The following is a 24,769-nucleotide window of genomic DNA, read 5'->3' as shown; positions in this document are numbered from 1 at the left end:
TCATGCAACCCCAATTGTGGGTGTTTGATCCTTTTGCAGACAGGCTTCTTCTTGCCAGGATCAGGAAAATCATGGGTGGAAAGAAATTTGAATCTTCAGTTGTTGAGAGAATCTTTCAGGCCGGAATGCTTTTCACTTTAAGTCTTATGAGGGAGTGTGGTGTGTTTTCAAATTCTCATGAAGGGGTATCAGCATCATCCCTAAGAGTGCCTTAGTTTTGCAGATGATTAACTTTTCACTGGTTTGTTAGGAGAAAAGGTTAGCTTTTATTAATGTCAAGCTCTACTACTCCATAATTTCCAGTACAATCAGGCATAATAAGATCAAGGTCTGCATTGTTTGTTCTACTGATTTCTTTTAACAAACTAGGGTACCTACCCATTCGTAATTACCTGGGTAATCAAATTAGCCCATTTAGTTAAAACAAAAAATAACATGTTTACAAGTTCAGAAGTGAACAAGGCACAGAATACTAAGTACAGTTCAAGACTCGTGTCATGTGACATTGATCCGTCGTAGACCTCCATATGCACCCCTTTTCGCTATGTATGTCAAACATTTTCCTTATTTTCTATTTTTAGTATCTGTACATGACACATTTTGAAGAAAGCAGATGGGTTTCTTGAATTTGAAACAGTGTGTCACAAATTCTTTATAGCTTGATACACACTTATGTAACAGAGCAATCTATACTGAAAAAAGATGGTGCCAAAAAGTAAATGAAATGGGCTTTATCGATGTGACTCTTGGATGTTAGATGATTAAAAATGTTAGAGGAGAGGGATTTTACTAAACTGAAGACATGTTACATCAGCAAAAAGACAAATCAATAGCACTTTAAAAAAATTTTGAATGAGGCATTCGACAACGATGTAATGGAGCATTCAGTGTTGGTGGACTTGACTTTATGACCTTTCAGCTAAAATTGAACATGTAGACTAGTTAAGGTGTATAATGTGAATAAATAATTGATCATATTGTTTTGTGTCTGTATAAATATACTAATCTATATGGAGTTAGCTGATTTGTGACAAGAATTTTAACTAACTGCAGATCCCATTAAATAGTAAAAATAGATGTATGCTTTTCATACGCATTTTGGTAATTATGGCATATAATATATAGATTACTCTTTTTAAGTTCAGATTGCACTTTTATGCCACTCATATTAGTAATAATTATGATTACACCTCTCAATGGTGTTGACATGTATGAACTTACAACAAAGTAGTTCAGATTCACATTTAATTTAATTTCCCTTTGACTGGTTACCTGGGTAACTGATCATTAGGATTGATGGGTGCCTGTATGACTTTTCTAAACTTTTGACATCATTTAATTGAACTTACAAGTTAGTATATATGGTAACAAAGGAATAATTGGTGTGCAAAACTCAACTACCAAAAAAATTACAATAAAAAAGGTCACATTCATATTGCTGTTTGTTTCATCATCAAGTAATTTTTATTGCTGTTGTGATTAATGGGGTCAAGTTGAACACTAAAGGAATAGCAGTTAAACTCTTAACATCACAGAAAGTAAATTAGTTTTTGACTGAAAGGACAATAATTACTTTGGCAGTTTCTGTTTAGATGTATTGACATTCAGTTTTTTGCATTTACTATTTTGAAATAAACTACCAAATATATTTAACTTGAAGTTTCAGTCCATTTTAAGTATGTTGAAAAATAAATACTACAGTTTATATCATGCTAATGATTGAATGCCTTACAATGTTTTGTTCATTTATGGCAGGATTTGCAGCCTGGGAAAATTATCCAACACTGAAATGTTTGATGGAAATGGTTATGACAAAGTATGTTCTGATGATCTCTCTCTCTTCTCTCTCTCTCTCTCTCTCTCTCTCTCTCTCTCTCTCTCTCTCTCTCTCTCTCTCCACCTCCCTCAACAGACAGTTAAGCCCTGTTTCATCTATCATTCAGAAAATGTCAATCTGTCAGTGTCAGCTGTCTGTCTCAACAGCACTATTTAGCCTTGCTTACATTTGCATATGGTATTTTTTTTTCAGAGTTAGTTGCTTTCATCAGTGTAAATTCAAATTTTGAAAGCTGATGTTATCCAAAACTAAGTATGCTATGTATATGTGGTGACCACACACTTGGTCATTTAATTTGGTAAATTCTACCTTTTACAGGTTTATTAAATCTTAATGTAGTATTGCAACTTGATCAGATATAGCTTTCACTTGATGAATAAAATTGAATAACAATGTATCCAAATACCACAAATCTAATTTAAACAAATCTGAAGTAAATTGGGGGCCTTCGTTATAGTAGCACTGTTCCATAGTCACAGGGCTCCCTTCACTTAGTTTGGGCCATTACCAAGTTTTATGCATTCACAACTTTGCTTTTGACCCCCAATTTGTGTTAGTACTTAAATGTACTCAGTCAACTGTTATGTCCATATACTTCATACATGCTTCTTCCGGTGCATGTATGGAGTATCGGCTGATGATTGTTATCATAGCAGTCCTCGGGATCAGACATATCAGCCCCTTGCAGCTCCATATACAGGTGTTGGACACTCTTCACAGCCTTACAGACTCTTCCAGGTCTTTCTTCCTGAGGTATTCCCATAGAAAAATTTCAGAGCTCAGCTGGTGCAGTGTGCTGTGACAGGATTTGCCCCCATTATGCCAAAGAGTATTTATATTTGCAATAAAGTTTATGTTGAACCTATGTATTGTGCGTTATTAAAATTATAATTTAATTGATTAAATGTAGTTTAAGTAATACACAGTACATCCTTCTCTGGCCCCTTGCTGGGCCCCTCTTTGTCTACTATGGTTTCTCTGCCCAGACAATATATGTTAATAAGCTAATAACTAAATTTAGATACGTTGTCGTGTTGAACCAATCAGATGACTGGGTTGGAACATGTGATCAAACATTGTGTCAGTTAAGGCATCAGTCATATAGCAGCTAGGATGCCTGTACAGATGCATTCCTTTCAGTGCAGATGCTGCATTTAAATCTTTAACATTATTTGCGGAAAGAACCACCCTCCTCCCCATCTTCCGCCATGATGTTTATTTGGTACAAGACCAAATTTTACCAGTACCAATACTAATAAGCCATTCTCGTCAATGCATGTTTTATCACTTGCACAAAGTGTAGAAAATTATCTTGTAAACAATCCTTTAGAGTAAAGATATTGAATGAATGTACTTTCTACCTTTACAGAAGCTGCATTCAAAATGGACATTATCACATGTCAACACCACAACAATACAGTTCATCCCACACAGCATCGCGAATTTGTTCTTGTCTGTAACTTGGAAAATTATCTGGTTAACATCATTAAATGTAGCTAAAAATACCTAATTTGTTTACACAATATATTTAAATCATAATAGTTATAGTGTTTCCATGCTAGTTGCGAGTGTAAGCCTTCAACTTTAGCATCGCTAGATACTTGACTCACAATAATATATAAATAGAAACCCATAACATTCTAAACCAAGCTGGTACACCCCAGCTGGTACACCCCCTTTACCCCTCCCCACAATCACTTGATGATTCATTTGTTTTGAACAAGATGAAATAAAAGCACCAATGGCATTGTAAAATCAAATCCATAGTGCCCAATATTTTTTTTTAATGACATCGATTACTGTGCCATGATTATATATTCTTCAACACAACAGAATGAAGCAGAAAGTGACTGATAGGAGTAACATCTATGAACAGAAAGGGGAGTGCTTTCATTTTTATTATTTTTAGCTTGAATATTAAAGTCTTGCAATCCATCAAAGAGATATAGCCGACTCTCCTTCTGGTGCTGTGTTCTTGCTGATGGTCACTGATCAGAGTCTGGAGGGATATGGGACTACAACTGTATGAATGGAATAAGTTGGCTTCTTACAGATTTTGATGTTGAGACAGTTAACTTTAAAGACTTGAAATACATTTTACATGAATACTGACAGCCTAGTCTCTTTCTGGTACAGAGGCAAATTTTATCAGTAAAAACCAGCATATATGGCTGTAAAGAAGCCTCTGATGATCAACAAAAAGGATTGATTTTCATGCACAATATTGGTCAGTTACAATTTGCTCCTAGTCACAAGTCAACTCTAACAAAAGAAATTTTTTTTTTTAAAGTATAGTCCTACATGTACATGTACTTAAATTGGCCTAGATTTTAGACAGCAAGATGAAAAAATTATTTTCTTGCTGAGGCTACCAATTGGATGTCGCTATTTACAGTGAAATAAAAACAACTTTAAATCACTGACATTGTTAAAATAACTTAAGTGTTGTAAAAATGTGTGACTTGTTAATTAATTGCATTTAAAAGACCTCCTATCTTCTTTTTTTGGGTCTGCAACCAGGCATGAGTAGATTTGTCTGATATCTCGGGACCTGGTGATTTTTTGACACCCCAACATAATTGAGATAACCAGGTTTGACTGTATAAACACTGATAGTTCTGGACCATAGGGTACTAACAGTATAAATAATTATAGTTCCAGGCTATAAGATACTAGTGCTGGACCATAGGATACTAACATTACTAGTATACGCACTGATAGTGCTGGAGCATTGGGTACTAACATTAGTAGTATAAACTTTTAAGAGTTTTGGACTATAGGGTAGATTCATTACGATATCTCCATATATCAGCATTAGATGGGGGAGGGTGAGAGGTCATCTCTAGATGACTGTTGTTACATTTTGTGTTTAGGTTAGAAATTCACATTCTGTATTGTAAAACTGGTTTGGTTGGCAGTTATTTTCTTTGAACATGTCTTTTTTATTTTATCTAGATCTCATCACATTTTCTAATGTACAAATTCAAATAGACTGTGACATTTAGTCAAATCTGTATGAATTAAATCATTATTAAAATAATTTCAATTCATTTTTCAGTAATAACAGGTTTCCTCCACCTACCACAGCTACAGATGAAAACATGATTGAAGAAATTAGGAGTCGAGAAAGACAGGTAAAATAAATAGTAACAAAAAGCATTGATATTGGTCCATGCAATTACAATTTGTTATGTTGGAAACTAGTAATTCCTTAAGCCACTGATGTGGTACAAGGCTTTTCTGATTAGACAAAAAAGGTGAGTATGGGATGGCCTGTGGTCATTCATCTGTCATCTGTTTTCCATCAGTCATTCAGTGTCCATCCTTCTCTTAGCACAAATTTATTGCCACTACTTCTCATATTTTGTTTGGAGGATTGTCATGAAACCTTAAACACTCATTCACCCCATTGTCAAGTTGGAGGATTGTCATGAAACCTTACTCATTCACCCCATTGTCGAGTTGGAGGATTGCCATGAATCCTAACACACTCATTCACCCCATTGTCAAGTTGGAGGATTGCCATGAAACCTTACACACTCATTCCAGGGTTCCCACGCTATCAGGAAATTGGGGAAAAAGTGGGGAGAAATGATAATTTTTTCCTGACCGTGAAAAGTATTGATGAAAGTCGGGAAAAACATGGAATTTTCCACCACCACATTTACACCCGAAACACTCACGTAATTGAATCGTAACTAAACTGATCATGAGTTAAATTTATCAAGTTCTAACCAGAGGATACAGTATGGATCATTTGTTTGCTTGCCCAGTGGATTAGATTCATCTATAAGACTTTTATTTTCAAAGTCAGCTTGATATCCGTATCTTTCCTTACATGGAAGGTATGAAAACCAGTCAAGCATCACAAGAGGCCAACATGGTGGTGGCAAAATATAGCGGCTTACCGGATGGCCTAGCAAACTTTAAACGTTGTTAGATCGAGTGATACATGCATGAAATAGATATGAAAAGTGCTTATTTTCTCAGAAATTGTGAGTATTAAAATAATTATGTCGTCAATCTGCTGAAAGAGGAGATAAAACTGCATCGTTGATGAAATGTGACCTGGTAATCGCGATTTGCACTGCTAATCACATGAGTACACAGATCTAACAACCCACATTTTCAAATGTTGTAGAGAAGGAAAAAAAATATTAACTGGTTGTAATAAAAATACAAAAACAAAAGATCACAAAATTCTCCATATTTATATGTTCCGAGAACAACTTCTGGAGTTTTGTTGTATCATGTGACTGCCACGTTGACGTGTGCTCTCTGCTTGATAAATCAGACTGGCCAGATTGCTGGCTTTTACAAAAAGTATCTGCCTTTCATTTAATATAATTGAATTTCTGTACAACAACATTATAAAGGAGTTTGTTGCTGATATCACGTGACTATTGGACTTCCGATGTTGCCATTTGAGATTTGTGAAGTCATGTGATTAGTAATGCAAATACTGGATCAGGTTTCATTTACGCTGTAGTTTCGTCTTGTCTGTCAGCAGATTAACCATACAACGATTATAATACTTGCCATTTATGAGAAAATAAATCATTTTCCTTTCGATTTCATGCAGATATGAGTCGATGTAACATAAGTTCAGAGTTTTTAGGCCTGCTGGTAAGTGACTACCATATGTTGCTACTGCACGGTGGTGGCAAAATCCAAGCTTTCGATATGCAGTTGCAGTGACCCCACACACGTAAATAAATGTCCAAATACAAAAACTGGGGTGGGAATATTCGGAGAAACTCAGATTGGAAAACGGACTGCTATTCGTTTTAAGCCAAATTTGTAGTCGAAGTTGTTGAATCTCAGAGCTGAAATAAGACATTGTCGTCCCTTGTATTATATGTTTAAAAACAATACGAGCCCCTGTAGCAATACAGGTTTGGGGACTGGTTTAACGAATTACAAGTTGATTTTACAGAAAATTCAGTCCTTGTTTCTACAACAGTATATAATTTTGAAGGTCTTTTGTGAAAATTTAAATCAACTTTTTTGAAAATGTTTTTTAAATGATGGATTTTTAACAGAATTGTCTTAAGGAGATTAGGTTGTTTGAAAAATCTTGTTTGGGATTTTATTGGCACAGATAAATTTAAGCTCAAACTCTTTTTGTTACAAGACAAGATTCAGATTATATGCGTTTATTGTTTTATTTCTACTGTAATAGGAAATGTTACTTTCTATACAATGCACACACACACATATATATATATATATATATACACACACACACACATTGCTATAGAATTCTTTAGAATTAAAGGTTTGAAAGGAAACAAAACATAATTTATGCTAATTATATTGATCCCACTTAGCAACATAATGCAGCAAAATAAAGTTAGAATTTTTATTCAGTACACTGAAATGATTTTACATGCCAATTTATAGGACTAAAATCAAACTTGTTTCATGTGATACATTTTGTGGTTTTGTACATGATCATCTTTTCTGACTTCAATGTTTTTGGAGAGCCTTGACAGAGAAACACCTTTAGATTTAGAAAATGCATGTTTTATAATCTAAAATGTTCTTTAATTCCATTCAGTAATGGTTATATGTGAACTATAAAAATAAGTAATTTCATCCTGGAAATGACCTGGAAATTTATCTTTAGAAAAGCGTGGGAACGATGTCATTTACCCCATTGTCAAGTTGGAGGATTGCCATGAAACCTTACACACTCATTCACCCCATTGTTGAGTTGGAGGATCACCATGAAACCTTACACACTCATTCACCCCATTGTCGAGTTGGAGGATTGCCATGAAACCTTACACAATCATTCACCCCATTTTCGAATTGGAGGATTGCCATGAAACCTTACTCACTCATTCACCCCATTGTCGAGTTGGAGGACTGACATGAAACATTACATACTCATTCACCCCATTGTGGAGTTGGAGGATTGCCATGAAACCTTACACACTCACTCACCCCATTGTCGAGTTGGAGGATTGCCATGAAACCTTACACACTTATTCACCCCAATGTCATGTTGGTCCTAAAATATGGTGATGCTCTGACTTCCACAGCAGCCATCTTAAAAGACACCACTACTCCTTCAGAATGGATGGTCATATCAACATGGGATTTTAACAAAAATAGGTCTATGACGTGAAGGTGGTCCTAAATAAAAATGGTTCTGGTCTGATATCCAACATGGCTTCCTATGTAACCCTCCTGGAAATCGTATCACTGCTCAAAATAATGAAAAGTCATAGTGAAATAGGGTTTTCACCAGAAGATTCCTTATGACTTGTGGTTGATTCTAGATGAAAGTGGTACTTCTAGGACATCCAGTATGGCCACAACAGTGGCCATTTTGAAAATATTGTTATCATTACTTCCTGAATGGATAATCATATCAACATATGGTTTTCGCTAAAAATTTGTCATGGTGTCTAGTTGGTGCCAAGTGAAAATGGTGCTGATTTGATGTCCAATATGGCTATCACAGCAGCCAGCTTTAGATTCTTATCTCTGTTTCTCCTGAATGTAAAGTTATATTGACATTGCATTCTCACCAAAAGATTATTTATGATATTTAGTTGGTCCTAAATAAAAATGGTGCTGCTCATATATCCAGTATTGCTGGCTTCTACAGTTAGCATCTTGAATATCTTGTTGATGCTACTACTCCTGATTGGAAGGTCAATTGATACTGTGCTTTCCAATGAAGACTTTAATGATGTCTTGTAAGTCCTAAATGAAAATAGTGCCATTTGCACATACAGTATGGCCTCCGCAATGGTAATTTTGACAATATTGTTATGGCTACTCCTTCTGAATGGCTGGTCATATCAACATAAAGTTTTCACTACAAGATGTTTTATGATGGCTAGTGAGTTAGTCATAAATAAAAATGGTGCCAGTCTGACATCCAATATGTCCACCACAGCAGCGGCAAATTTGAAGTCTTTTTATCATTTAAGAATATTAGAGATGGTTTCAACACTAAGCAGTTGAAAGGAAGGCATGATCTTAGCTTGAATTCCTTGAAATTTTTTTGGCTATTTGATCATCAGTCCCATGAAGGGACTCATGTTTTTAAAAAGGTCTGGAATTCCATTATCATTTTATAATGGCAAGTCTTGTAGTTTTTGTTCCAAGTTCTGTATTTCTTTCATTGACCTGCTATGGCTCACATTATCTTAAATGAAATAGTAAATCAAAGAAAGTCCGGATTAATAAAAAAAAAAAAATGAAATATGAATTAAATATGTATAGTCTTTTTCCATGAAAGTCATGTCTCACAATATATGTGTATGTCACTTGGTGTCTTTTCTTTAAATTGGTAGGTGGCAGAACAAGAAAAACAGGAAATTTTGGAATTTGAGAGCTACCTGGCAGCATCTACCACCAAAGTGACCATAACAGAAGCCAACAGTCATCTCATTTCACAGTTGACGACACTGGATCCTAAGTTAGAATTACATCATATATTTAATTATTTTCAATATATGAACTAGAGTGAAGTACTCCCAGAGGCTGTCTGACACAAATGTTGCATAATGGTCAATACATTATCTTATTTTTATCCAACATTCATCAAGTGTTAACTTTTGATGAAAATTATTTTCCTTACTCCCTCTCTTTCATACTTCCTGCTTGTTTCCTTTCTTTTTCTTTCTTTCTAAACTATGTAGTACATCTAATGTCCTGACAGTGGTTTAGGTATACGTTCCCTTTGCAGTACTAATCTTGATCCCGAATAGCAGCTTCTGCAACAGCCAGTAGTTGCTTATAAATAGGTGTGTTTTCCTCATCTTCCAATAGACCTTTCCAACATGTCAGTCCACCTTAATTTGCATCACCTCACCTCATTACCTGTAGCCAGTGGGAGGTTATATTTGGCCATGGTCTGAATAAACAGTGTTATATATATAATGGGCATTCTTTCCTCAAACAGTACTTTAATAAGTTATATATACATCAGCTTTGAGCTGGAATTACTTGAAAATTATTGCTTGAGTCAGATTTGAAAGTTATATTTTAATTTCAGAGTTACAAGACTGTAAATTGTGCATTATTGTTTATGTATTACAAAATTATCATGAAAGTTCCTTTAAATTCCACATAATGCTAAGACTGTTAAGAGTAAAGATGGAGCTTTTTAATGATTGAAGTTAAGTTTTTAAAGTTGAATTTTACCCAAAGACTGTTGCTTTAAGTACAAAAATTTTTCATTAATTTTTGTGGCATGAAATATTTCCATTTCATATCTTCTTTACATTCATTTAATTGTTCTAGCAATGTATGCTCTAATGTCTATTCATTTGTTCCAAGAAATTAAATATTTTACTTTCATTCAAATGGTATTAAGTTATATATTTGACATTTTTTATAGTGGAATAGCACGGCGACCACCTCAACAAGTTCTGGATCAACTAAAGGCTTTGAATGAAAGTCTTAAAATTGGGCAGATGCTTTGTCGCAGCAGAAGTCCAGACTTTTTGTTGGATATTATTCAGAGACAGGTACGTGAGAAAATCCAAGATATATCTAATATTAAAAAATATAAGTTACTTAAAATTCCAAAATGTAATTGTTCATGATTGCTGTAATATTTGTGTATCAGAGTTGTTAATTATCATAAGCTGTACCTTAATTTGATACATTCACTGTAATAGGGTTCATTTTATAATATGACATTGTTCATTTACTTCTTGATCCATATGTCAGTTTTCTTTTTCCACACAATACATTTATTTGTCAACCATATACATTGCCCAGAGTTTATGAATGGCTTGCAATGGGGGTAAGAGAAGACACCTGTTGATTTTAGTTCAGAGAATGAAAATTTCAAAGGTCAGGGTTATAGTAATGCAAAGAAGAAAAATATTTGCTGCACAAAAACTTCATTTATGGATAGTGTTCCTTGACTTTACTTCATGGACAGCTTGTAATGGGTTTAGAAAGAAATCAGTTGATTGTATGGTAAAGAGGTCAATAGTTTAATATCACTGTTAACTTAAAGAAGTAAATGGTCTTCAGATGATATTTTTAGGTTAGACCACATACCTCACCTGATCACACTTGTAGCAGGGAAGAAATCTATAGATATTTAGGTTAAAAGATCAAAGGTCAAGGTCAGTGTCATACAATAAGATATTCTGTTTTGAGATTTTTAAATCTAGGTCAACTACTGTTTCCTGAAAGGGATGGAGCTGTGTGTGTGTGTGAGAGAGAGAGAGAGAGAGAGAGAGAGAGGGAGAGGGAGAGAGACAAAGAGAGAGAGCACTTTATAATACTATGATCTATAAATCTTTCCAGGATTTTGAACATATAAATTGAATAACACATTTCTCGAATAATTGCTTGTGTAATGCACAAGAAATATGACTCTACAGAAGCAGAGACCTTTCCAGTGAAGATCTCTTACATACCTTCACAAATGAATCTTCATTAAAAAAATTGCCATTTTTCCCTCTTCAGGGCACATCACAATCAATGCCTTGGTTGGCAGAACTGGTGGAATCAAGTGAGGGGTCACTGGATGTCCTTCCTGTACAGTGTCTTTGTGAATTTCTCCTCCATGAACCCCAGGACACTGTTAAGGATACTATGGATGATGAGACTGCCAAGTTTGAGAGACATAAAAAAAGACAGGTAGGTGATCTATGATTGCTGTCTAAATGAGACTGCCAAGTTTGAGAGGCATGAAAAAAGACAGGTAGGTGATCTATGATTGCTGTCTAAATTGATGAGGAGACTGCCAGGTTTGAGAGGCATAAAAAAAGACAGGTAGGTGATCTATGATTGCTGTCTAAATTGGATGATGAGAATGCCAAGTTTGAGAGGCATAAAAAAGACAGGTAGGTGATCTATGATTGCTGTCTAAATTGGACAATAAGACTGCCAAGTTTGAGAGGCATGAAAAGAGACAGGTGGGTTATTTACGATTGCAGTCTAAATTGATTTGGAGCCAACAGTGAAGTTAACATTTTTGATGTTATGAAAAATTCCTAATTTTATTCAGTCTAAATTGTTTTAACTTGCTAATCAGAAGTATGTACATTCTGCCAAATATACTTTGATGTGAATGAGATTGCCTGTCTTTCTTCCTTCCTAAGGGTTTGCACAGTTTATGACTTGAAGAAATTTTGGCCTGCAGAGATACAGATTAAGTTTAGAACAGCAGTGGTATCTTGTTCCTTTTGATGTTGGAAATAGTCATTCATCTATCTTCTGTCTATTGAGTTAAAATGTCACACATATGGTCTGAATTGCAAGTGGTGTATCTGTATAATTTTACTGTTCAAAACAGTTCCTACAGGTATTTCATGTGAATTTTTAGGACATGCCTGCAGTTTAAGTAAGAAAAGCATGATATATCATTAAGTGTTTTATCTGTGAACATCTAATTAGAAATTTGGTTGAGTTTCTAAAAATATATCTCTAAATACATTACCCAATCATAATATGTTAGAATTTGTCCACTATATTTCAAATCCAACCACCACCACCCCAAACCCAACCCCTCAAGTTAAAATAAGCAGTACAGTTTAAATGCTGTCTATTGATGGAGACAAGTTTTCTGGCTATAGGAAAGTATATACTCTGTTTTGTACTGTTTTCATGCTCCACTTTTATTTTGAATGAATAATGTATCATCTCATTTGCTAATATCGTTATGCAACAAATTCAGTTGGCACCATTTTAACTGCTGACATGGCGATCACAAGTACTTGCGGACCATTTCAGCACTGACTAAATAACGGTGGAGGATAGACACCCCACTTGCATCAGCTGTATGGGTTGCAATTCAGACCATATGTGTGACATTTTAACTCAATAGACAGAAGATAGATGAATGACTATTTCCGTAAAAAAAAACTATTGCATCCTTGTGGGAGCTAAGTAATGTAACAATTAGAGACTTTAATGCTATCGGCATTGCTGCTGCCACAAACATGGTAGAAAACATTCTCTCGACAGTCTTTGAAGCTGAAAAGTGCACTGATTAAGACTCACCTGGTGCCATTTTCATGGACCACTTGCACTGTTCCAGTTCACTGTCACCCTTGGAGATAAAGCCAGACTTGCGTCTTATGGTGCAACATTTGGGACCAGTACTCACATGATACAGTTGCCTTGCTGGGTCAGACACAAAACTTCCCAATACTGGTTAGTGATCTTTACAAGGATAACCAGTACTGGAGCCCATCCCAGGACTTCATCCAGCACTGGATGGTTCATATTTTGATTTGGACATGGTCAAGGTTGGGATTGGTTATGATAATCACTACAAAATCTAATCATCCTAAGATCATCTTGACTTGAGCAGTCTTAACACATGACCACTGCTTCCAGTGAGCTCCATTATACCAAGTGCTGGCTTGTTGATATTAATAATGCCATGCATCCACTGTTTGTGATAACCAGCCCAGCTCTGCCACGGACACAGTGTTTCTCACATTTACAAACATACCAGTTTCAGATGGCTCTTTATATTGATACAACAGATATGGTACCAGGACTATCATCAGGCCCAACCTGGTACCAAGCCAGTACTGGCTACAGGAACAGTCCAGTCACAGATGCTTGACACCAGCACAGTTTGATGGAAGACACTTAGTGAATGCATGGAGCTTACCATATCCTAACAAGGACAGATTCCTGTCCTTGTCAAACTGTTCAGATGGCTTTCATGACACCCTTGTTAAACCTATCAATGCCTAAGTATCAACAGGCCTTAATTCTCCAAGTGCCATATACTGCTCATTTACTGTGTCCCAAGCTTATACAAATCACATTTGGATTTTGCAGTCTTTTAGTAAGAGGTCCCAGCCCTAGACAGCAGCATTTTAGGAATAAATAAACCCATTTATGTATGCATAAACCATAGGTCCTTTGTGAACATTAAGCAGTTGATTACTAAATGTCTTAGCAATTGGGTCTATGCTTGATTAAGTCGGTTTCCATTTTCCAGCAGGTCAAGTTGAAGTTCAACTTTCCATTGGAGATACCTGCTGAATGTTATGCTTTGGAATTTGGGATCCCAAATAGCACACATTCTTAATAGAGCAGCACAATGCATGCCTCTAACAATTTAGCATTCTCAGTGAGCATGCAGTTAGCATACAGGAATGCATTCATCACAACTTTTACTTTTCTAAAGGACCACAATAAGACAATCATTAAGTCACAACTACTCTTGTCAAATCTGATCTACCATGGCCTGTTAGAAGAAGTCAGAAGACAGGCAACCAAAAAGGCTGACCCCTCACAAGTTAAGCATCGAGACCATATATTTTATTTTCCAGGAGAGATCACGGAATCTTGAAAGAACCTTTTCAGCCATGACTGAAAGATAAACCTTTCTACATGCTTCTCCAACTTTTCACTTGTTGAGGACTCAGTTTCCAAAGCACACAGACAACCAAAATGAGGGAGATTAAAACCCAATCCCTCTTCCCAGCAGCCATGTCAAAGAATAGTATAATCTGCTCATGCTGCGCTTCTCAGACATCCAATGGGGGGGGGGGGGGGCTTCAGTATTTTGCTATAGAATGGGAGAATCTATGCCATGGTTATATATGGGTCCATTTTGGAGAGCCTTCAACTTACTTCCTATGTTAAGGTATCCTTTTGATGCTAATGTTTCAGGAGACCCATACAATGCTGTGAGACTTCAGTAGAATCATGGACAGCATCATGTTTATTTTTCCAGACCAGCTCCATTTCCACTACCTGCAGTTACCTTAATGACATCCTGTAAAAACATCAGATGAGTTTTACCCTGCTTCAAGACATGCATGCTCTTGATCCATCTTGGATTCCTTGTCAACAAGGAAAAATCCTATTTGACAGTGTTTACTTAGGTATTGAATTCTTTTTACACTGTGTCTCCACCTCAAGAATGTGCATTCAGCAGCATCTTGACAGTGACATCCATTCACTCAGGGAGTCACACACCAGCCCTAACCTTTTGCACTTCTAAGGCATTCTTATTGAGACAGCAGACCTTCTTTTCCTAGGCCATTTGTTTATGAGACCACTTTAGATGATCCTTCTTTCATAGTGGCAGACCAGGCACTGCCGACAAGGTCTTGGATAGCATGAAGTCCCATCTCAGCAAATTGGAGGACCTTGACTGGCTTGTGTTGGGCATGCCACTTCAGGACCAGCTTCCAGAAAAAATTGTTTCCATTGATGCCAGCTCATTTGGGATGGAATACCCAACTCATGCCCTCCTTCCTAGAAGTACTTGGCACCTTAATTAGCAGTCATTGCACATCATTCTCCAGGAGGAAAGGCCATGGGAGGAGACAGTATTTGGCAAGGGTGTTCTAATTCAGTCTATCAACTTGACTGTTGTCAATTGCATCAGGAGGCAATGGCAAATGTGAACCAAATCCTCAGACAAAATCATTCAAACTAGAAGGCCCACTGAAAGTTTATAAAGACTTGTGGATGTTTTTCTACCAACACTTTGAATGAAAGCACAGCAATCTTTTTTTAAACATTTGTACAAATTTCCTCCTTAGGCTATTCAGAGAGAGAAAGCCCCACTTCAAGGGCTAACATTGCAAAGACATTTTCAACTTTCTGGTTGACTTTGATTTCTCCACACTGAAATCTCTTGTTCTCTGCCTGAAATGGAACCTGCAATGGATTATGACTTGGCTGAACAAGACTCCATTTGAACCCTTTCGTGAGCTTCAATAGCTATTTCTTGTATAAAACCTGATTTCTAGTTGCCTCGGCTATGGCAGGTAGAATAAGCAAGCTATATGTTCTTTCAGTTGACCCACACTATCACAGTTCTGTCAAATGGCCTCAGTTGGCTCCTAGTCAGATGCAATTAATCCTGTTTGTTAATTCCACTTTCTTTCTTGGCCCCTTCATCCTGTTGGTGCCCACAGGGCTTTAAAATGGTACCAAAAGTGAACTGAGAAATTCAGGAAAGGGAGGTTTTCCTACTGATTATGTAGGTTTATTCTTGCAACTTTTAAGGAAATTAACCCAAACCCAGATCAATTTCTTACAGATTTCAGGTCATTGTGGTATCCATGAGCTTAGCTGTTGAGTGGAATCGCTCCCTTACCTCAGTACTACAGATTGTGGGTTGAAGGTCAGAGTCAACCATTTGTAGTTTTGCCACAGATATGTCCCAGCCCAAAAGAACTCAGTTTGATCTGGTAGGTCTAATATCACTCAACCCATTCTGGACCATCATAGGAATATGGTCATTTGACTTCCACTGCAGTATTTTTCACTGTCACATTTTCCCAATATACCAAGGCAAACTCTAGCTTCTGGGCTATTGGTCTAAAGCTGCTTCACATTTACTAGAGTCTGGGACAGCTCTTGAGTATTGGGTTGTAACTCCTTCCTCCTCACACCCATTCTTATATCATATTGAAATCAGATAACATATTTGAATAAGAAACTGATATTTTGAAGGTTAAATAAGATTCTTTGATAAGACTTGTTGTGTCCAGATATGTGCACATCCTCTGAAACCCTCCCCACACTTAATCCCTGTAGAGTGTGTATCACTCCAATATTAACTGATGACTAATCCCTATATCCAAATGGAGACTACTCTTGTCTGACTTCATTCCTAGGCAAGGAGATAAAAAATTAGCACAATTGTTGCTGACCAAGTCAAAAAGCAGTTATAATCTTTTGTTGGGGGAGGGTAAGCTCAATTTGTGAGCAAATGGATGTACTCCAAACATTGCGATAGGTTCGGCATTATTGATGAAAAAATATTTTTTCTTTGAAAAACTTGCATTTTATCCCTCTCCTATATTCAATGCAGGGTACATGCATTTGTTCCCCTAAGTAGCTTCAAGAAGACTTGATAGATTGTTGTAACAGCACATTTAAAATATACTAGATAAAGCCATTTTTTATTTCAGCATCATAGTTTCAGGGCATCTGAGTTAATTAAAATAACTTTTTAGAGTTTCATTACATCTGGGCTATGCAGGATTTCAGACCATTTTTCCTGCAAAGTTTTACAGGGTTATATCCCTTTTGTATTGATTTTTTTTGTTATAGTAAGAGTATGTATGTAGTAGTGTTTTAGGGCACATTAGCACTTTTGGCTGTATGATGTCATTACTTACCTTGAATTACCCATATTTATACGATGATGCTTGATGATAAGTCCACCCCTGATTTACAACATTTTGGCAGATATCATAATTTGATAAATAATTCCAACACCAACTTTTTTTGATAAATTCCCAGCCCCCAGGACTTATCATGGGAGACATACTGTAGATATATAAAGTTGCACTATAGCAAAAAGATGGATTACCTTCAGTAATTATCAATTATAAATGACTGGAACTCCTGTCTGCATTATTTAAGTGTCAAAAATAGAAGATAGGTATGGGGAAGATGTGGAAGTTTGTGGGCAAGATGATGCATAAATAAGCTTACAAAAGTTAGGATGTTGAGGTGGGATGATGTAGTACATAAATAAGCTTACAAAAGTTAGGATGTTGAGGTGGGATGATGTAGTACATAAATAAGCTTACAAAAGTTAGGATGTTAAGGTGGGATGATGTAGTACATAAATAAGCTTACAAAAGTTAGGATGTTGAGGTGGGATGATGTAGTACATAAATAAGCTTACAAAAGTTAGGATGTTGAGGTGGGATGATGTAGTACATAAATAAGCTTACAAAAGTTAGGATGTTGAGGTGGGATGATGTAGTACATAAATAAGCTTACAAAAGTTAGGATGTTGAGGTGGGATGATGTAGTACATAAATAAGCTTACAAAAGTTAGGATGTTGAGGTGGGATGATGTAGTACATAAATAAGCTTACAAAAGTTAGGATATTGAGGTGGGATGATGTAGTACATAAATAAGCTTACAAAAGTTAGGATGTTGAGGTGGGATGATGTAGTACATAAATAAGCTTACAAAAGTTAGGATGTTGAGGTGGGATGATGTAGTACATAAATAAGCTTACAAAAGTTAGGATGTTGAGGTGGGATGATGTAGTACATAAATAAGCTTACAAAAGTTAGGATGTTGAGGTGGGATGATGTAGTACATAAATAAGCTTACAAAAGTTAGGATGTTGAGGTGGGATGATGTAGTACATAAATAAGCTTACAAAAGTTAGGATGTTGAGGTGGGATGATGTAGTACATAAATAAGCTTACAAAAGTTAGGATGTTGAGGTGGGATGATGTAGTACATAAATAAGCTTACAAAAGTTAGGATGTTGAGGTGGGATGATGTAGTACATAAATAAGCTTACAAAAGTTAGGATGTTGAGGTGGGATGATGTAGTACATAAATAAGCTTACAAAAGTTAGGATGTTGAGGTGGGATGATGTAGTACATAAATAAGCTTACAAAAGTTAGGATGTTGAGGTGGGATGATGTAGTACATAAATAAGCTTACAAAAGTTAGGATGTTGAGGTGGGATGATGTAGTACATAAATAAGCTTACAAAAGTTAGGATGTTGAGGTGGGATGATGTAGTACATAAATAAGCTTACAAAAGTTAGGATGTTGAGGTGGGATGATGTAGTACATAAATAAGCTTACAAAAGTTAGGATGTTAAGGTGGGATGATGTAGTACATAAATAAGCTTACAAAAGTTAGGATGTTGAGGTGGGATGATGTAGTACATAAATAAGCTTACAAAAGTTAGGATGTTGAGGTGGGATGATGTAGTACATAAATAAGCTTACAAAAGTTAGGATGTTGAGGTGGGATGATGTAGTACATAAATAAGCTTACAAAAGTTAGGATGTTGAGGTGGGATGATGTAGTACATAAATAAGCTTACAAAAGTTAGGATGTTGAGGTGGGATGATGTAGTACATAAATAAGCTTACAAAAGTTAGGATGTTGAGGTGGGATGATGTAGTACATAAATAAGCTTACAAAAGTTAGGATGTTGAGGTGGGATGATGTAGTACATAAATAAGCTTACAAAAGTTAGGATGTTGAGGTGGGATGATGTAGTACATAAATAAGCTTACAAAAGTTAGGATGTTGAGGTGGGATGATGTAGTACATAAATAAGCTTACAAAAGTTAGGATGTTGAGGTGGGATGATGTAGTACATAAATAAGCTTACAAAAGTTAGGATGTTGAGGTGGGATGATGTAGTACATAAATAAGCTTACAAAAGTTAGGATGTTGAGGTGGGATGATGTAGTACATAAATAAGCTTACAAAAGTTAGGATGTTGAGGTGGGATGATGTAGTACATAAATAAGCTTACAAAAGTTAGGATGTTGAGGTGGGATGATGTAGTACATAAATAAGCTTACAAAAGTTAGGATGTTGAGGTGGGATGATGTAGTACATAAATAAGCTTACAAAAGTTAGGATGTTGAGGTGGGATGATGTAGTACATAAATAAGCTTACAAAAGTTAGGATGTTGAGGTGGGATGATGTAGTACATAAATAAGCTTACAAAAGTTAGGATGTTAAGGTGGGATGATGTAGTACATAAATAAGCTTACAAAAGTTAGGATGTTGAGGTGGGATGATGTAGTACATAAATAAGCTTACAAAAGTTAGGATGTTGAGGTGGGATGATGTAGTACATAAATAAGCTTACAAAAGTTAGGATGTTATGGTGGGATGATGTAGTACATAAATAAGCTTACAAAAGTTACGAGGGGGCCCCGAGTGGCCGAGTGGTCCAAAGCGTTCTTCGTTACGGATCACTGCCATCTCACCGCTGTCTGCGTGGGTTCGAGTCTCGGATTCGGCTAATGTGGGTATGTGAGAAAGCTTGCCAGTAGCTTCTCGTGGGTCGGTGGTTCTTTCCCAGGTTTTCCCGGGTTCTTCCTCCACCATTAATACTGGTCGCCATGTTTAGCCAATCGCGTGCTGAAAAATGGCGTTAAACCCAACAACAACAACAAAAGTTACGATGTTGAGGTGGGATGATGTAGTACATAAATAAGCTTACAAAAGTTAGGATGTTGAGGTGGGATGATGTAGTACATAAATAAGCTTACAAAAGTTAGGATGTTGAGGTGGGATGATGTAGTACATAAATAAGCTTACAAAAGTTAGGATGTTGAGGTGGGATGATGTAGTACATAAATAAGCTTACAAACGTTAGGATGTTGAGGTGGGATGATGTAGTACATAAATAAGCTTACAAAAGTTAGGATGTTGAGGTGGGATGATGTAGTACATAAATAAGCTTACAAAAGTTAGGATGTTGAGGTGGGATGATGTAGTACATAAATAAGCTTACAAAAGTTACGATGTTGAGGTGGGATGATGTAGTACTTTACAAGCAGGTCTGTGATTTTGAAGACTTTGTAACAGCTAAAATTGGTGTTCATGTTTTATCTTTGGTATTGTTTCCAATTTTAGATACAAGTTATTTGTTATCCATGCATATCTCTTTAGAGCTGAAAAGAATCATAAAGTGCTGTGCATATTAGAAAAATATGTTGTTGATTGATACGTAGGTTATATTAATTGGTGTTTAAATTCCTATTTATACATCTTGTCTATTTAAGAAACTGCATAAACAGGAACAGTTGTTGACAAGGCTGCAGAACCTGGTGCACAGTGCAGAGGCAGACAGCAGGACAACATACGAGGTTCTGGACTATTTCTTGAAAAGACTTTCTTCTCATCAGATTGCCAGCAGAGCACAAGCAACGAAGGTACAGGAAATTGACTTCATTATATATGGTGCTAGGCAAGAACTGTTATATTGAAACATGTTTTTTTTATGGAAGCCTTTCTGTGTCATTGCCATTCTGACTGTCTCTGGCATTATCTTTCTGTCTATCTGTCTCTTGGTGGAAACCTTTCTGTGTCGTTATCTTTCTGTCTCTGTCATTGTTATTCTGTCAGTTTGTCTTTAGATGGAAACCTTTCTGTGTCAGTGTCATTCTGTCTGTCTCTGATGGCATTGAATATATTTGAGACTGACAGATTGACTGACATATACATAGACACACAAGCAGGCACAAAAACAACTAATGTATATATTCGCTTATAAGTCAAATTCAACTGCAAACTGCACAGACCCAGATCTGCTGTTGATGAATAAGCCACCCAGTCTTGGTCTATCCAGTTTGTTAAGAGTAATTAGTAGAAAAACAACATAGACCCTGATCTGCAGGCATATTATGCTACAGTAGATCAAGATCTTTATTGTTTGCCCTTTGATTTGACTTACAAGCGAGTATAAATGGTATGTGTGGTGTGCTGTTGTATTATTAAGGGTCACATGATTTAATCAAGGTGGTTCATGCATCCAAGGAAAGCTTATGTTGACAATATGTAGTATAGCCAGATTAAGTGATAATCATTATCAGTAATCATGTATTAAAGATAGTGTCTTTTTTATAAGACAGGTTTTCATGATGAACCAAAATTTATGTAATTCATTATTTATAGTTGATCCTTTAAAAAAGACCTTCAGCATAAATTGTTTCTGACTGTGATTGCAGTTAGTGACTCATATAAGTCACATGCAAATTTCCAGCAAATGCCGAATTTAAGTATAGGTCTGTTATATATAGGTGATTACATGCCAGAAGAAGCAAAATTTATATCTGACCTACTTCTTAGATTTTTCAAAGTGGTTGCTTATTTCATATTTTGTGATATATGTTTGCTTTTTTTCATCATAAATATTGGTAATGATTTGCACTCAGCAGATGTAATGGCTGTCAGCTTCAAAAAACTATGAAACTAAGTTGGAATTTCACTTAAAGTATGTTAGTCTTAACCAACCCTCCATGTGTCCCTTATTTCATTTCAAAGCACAAAATTGGGGCTTATATTTAAGTATCATGGTTTGAAAGTAAGTTGTGTAGAGGTGCATATTCTAGCAGGCAGAGCTAAATATAGGTAGCAAAATTACCAGTTAGGTAGAAAACTTGCATGCTAAATCCCAACCATTGTTCTTTTCAGTAAATGTTCATAACACTTTGTTGTTAGAGTCCATGCATCTAAAAATCTTGCCTTCATTTCTTTTTCTTGTCCCCCAGTCGCAGATTTAAAACTTTGAAAGATTTGGTAAAAAATGTTTGCCAATTCTAACACAGGTAGCACACTTAAATTTTGGTTGACAGATTTCTGCCTACTCCAGATAATTTTGCATTCTGAGTAAGTACAGTGAAATAGCGTTGCTAATACTGCTGTTGCAGGGTCTGTGCATGGTGGTGTCCAAGTCCCAAGTGAAAGTGAGTGATGAGGACAAAATGGATGCTGACCAAGGAGAAGTAGAAGAAGACGGACCCTATACCTGGCTTCTCAAGGACTTGCCATCCCTCCCCATGTTCTCTCAAGTCAAAATTCAGACATGTACAGCGTTGAGACAGGTAATTTGGTAGAAAATCAGTCATTAGAGCTGAAATGAATATCTGAACATTTGAATTAGTATACTTTGTGCAAATATTTCAATAGAAAACTGGTATTGAATATTTATTTGTTTACCCAGCAAGTTTGACAGCAAAAGAAACAAACAAGGCAAAAAGCTAACTATGCAGCATTGAAATTAATAGTTTACTAGAAATAACTTCAAACCTGCTAAATCACTTGAAATTCAAAACCTTGAATCACAAGATAATCATACATTAAAAATTATGAATTGTCACATTGCTCACACCATCACCATTTCTGTTCATTAACGTGTAATATGGCAAGTTGGTGAAAACCATGATATAGTAAAGAAGTCACATCAAAATCAAATCCTTTTCACATCAGTGAGACAGAACTCCAAAATATTTATGAACAGTTTTTGGCATTTTTTCAGTTGGGAACAGTTGTAGTTAATCCTTCAAACAATTACCAATCTCTGACCCCCTATCATCTTACCATGACAAGTTAACTCTGGTATAGTTCTGCATTGGGTCTTTCATTAAAGTTCTGAAGTCATTACACAGCTATTGAATTGTCAGTATGCTTAAAATTTGTCACTGTCCTTTTGTTTTCTTAATGATGCAGATGTCAGTTTCATTTCAGTAAGATGTGCCATTTTACATGGAACCAAATCATTTAGATTGTAGGGGTGACGATTTTGCTTTTACAACAATGCTTTGCTATTCATTTTTTTCTGTGCATATTAGTACAAAGCCCTCATTCTATGTCTATTTTGAAAATGACCAAATTGTCTGTTGGGAACCACTCTTTATTCACAAAACCCATGTATGGGTTTCAGTTCAACATTTATTTATGGAGTCTGAATATGAGTTTCTTATGACTTAGCAGGAAACCCCAATGTCCGATTCTGATATTTTAAAGTAAGTCCAAAAGCCAGTACTGTCAGATATATCAGGCATGTACTAGTATGACAGATATATCAGGCATGTACTAGTTTGACTAATTCCAGATATACCAGGCATGTACTAATATGACAGATATATCGGGCATGTACTAGTTTGACTAATTCCAGATATACCAGGCATGTACTAGTATGACAGATTCCAGAGGCTTGCAGTCAGCATATCCATCTTTAAGTATTTAAATTGGCCATGTGTTTGTTTGATTTTGATTGTGGATGAATCACTTCCCAAAGCAATATTTTATATCACCTAAAATTTAACTGAAGATGTAATCAGATTTTTGCATAGTAAAGACCATTTATCTTTGTACTGAATTCAGACATGATTTTTCTCCATTTAAAGGGGAATTCTGCTTTTCTCATGACTTGAAACAGATTTTTCTTGATTGGTCCGTTTTTTATATCATCTCCAATCTTTTTTAAAAAATGGTCTTTCCAGTCCCAATCCACAACGACCCTTGTAAATTATTTGTTCCATATACATGTATTAGTTAGCACACCTCACTCATAAAGCATATTCTGATTGGTCAAAGGTTTAAATTCATCAAATGAATCTTTGTGTAATGGAAACTGATGGCAATGGAAAGAAGAAGCATGCTTGCAAAACATTTCATCCTGAGTTGTTAAGAATGAGCATGACACAAAAAGTTTAGATAAAGGTTTAAAAAACATATTGAAATGGGAATGGCTGGAGCAAAAAGTTGATGGAAATTTAATTGGTCAGTTTATAAGAAAACTGAATGCTAGAAGACTGGCATTTTGTGACCTCTGCAAGAAATATCTGAATTATGGTAATTGCAGTTGGAAGAGTTTATAACAGCACCTACAAAACAAGCTGCAAACAGAAAAACTGATGCTCAAAAGGCATCTGGAAAAAGTGCAATTAATTACTATAAGAAGAAAGATTTCTTGATTGAGGGAACAGATGTAGCCCTCTGTCAGAATATGCACACTGCATGTCGCCAATACAAGCACTTGAAAGGAAAAAGGCTTTCATTGAGAAGGAAAAGGACTGATTGCACATTGAGCCAAAAAAGTCATTGGTGACAAAAAGGAAAGCTAAAGAAATCGTTGCCAAAGCTGCAAAAAGAGCTTGACTGGCATATCAACAGGTTGTATCCATTGGAGAAAATGACAAGTGAATGTATGTGATTAGTTGTATACAGTTGATGTACTTGGGTGTTTATTTTACAGATTTGTTATGAAAAGAGAGAAGTATAATATATTGGCTGCAAAAATTGACAAATTATTGTGACTTAATTATGATGTGAACACTGACATGCACATGAAATAACTTAATAGTATTGGAGAACAAATTCATTTGACTATAAATATTGTGAAATTATTGAAGTAAAGTTTAACATTTTTGGTAAGTTTATTAGTTTTTCAAATGGTTGTTTTGGTTTATTTTATGATCTTAAGTTTTACCAGGAACAGTTTTTTATGAGTGTAAAATGTGTTGCTACCCCTCGAGACCCCACTGGGGGAGGATCCCCAAACCCCCTTACAATTTTTTCAGCTTTTTTTTATGGAAGACCACAGTCATGTATGTGGATTTAAAGGCAAACAGGGAATATAACACCTACATTGAATTGATTTCATTTGAATCATCAAGAAATGGATTAAATATAATGTCATTAAATGACATTTAGATACC

General features: G+C 35.9%; 1 protein-coding gene across 1 annotated transcript in view; it reads left to right on the top strand.

Annotated features, from left to right (window-relative positions):
- LOC149802330 (integrator complex subunit 1-like) overlaps positions 1-24,769 on the top strand; it is a 159,643-nt gene that overhangs the window by 54,764 nt on the left and 80,110 nt on the right. Inside the window, exons 17-23 of the mRNA XM_089951540.1 lie at positions 1,756-1,816; positions 4,896-4,971; positions 9,151-9,275; positions 10,200-10,329; positions 11,288-11,461; positions 20,330-20,479; positions 21,977-22,150. Coding sequence (XP_089807666.1) covers positions 1,756-1,816; positions 4,896-4,971; positions 9,151-9,275; positions 10,200-10,329; positions 11,288-11,461; positions 20,330-20,479; positions 21,977-22,150 — 890 coding nt within the window. The remainder of the gene's footprint in view (positions 1-1,755; positions 1,817-4,895; positions 4,972-9,150; positions 9,276-10,199; positions 10,330-11,287; positions 11,462-20,329; positions 20,480-21,976; positions 22,151-24,769) is intronic.

This window comes from Sinohyriopsis cumingii, chromosome 3 (genome assembly GCF_028554795.1).
Source record: "Sinohyriopsis cumingii isolate HCF-2022 chromosome 3, ASM2855479v2, whole genome shotgun sequence".
In the NCBI taxonomy this organism is placed as follows: domain Eukaryota; kingdom Metazoa; phylum Mollusca; class Bivalvia; order Unionida; family Unionidae; genus Sinohyriopsis; species Sinohyriopsis cumingii.
This window is presented reverse-complemented; position numbering and strand designations above follow the sequence as displayed.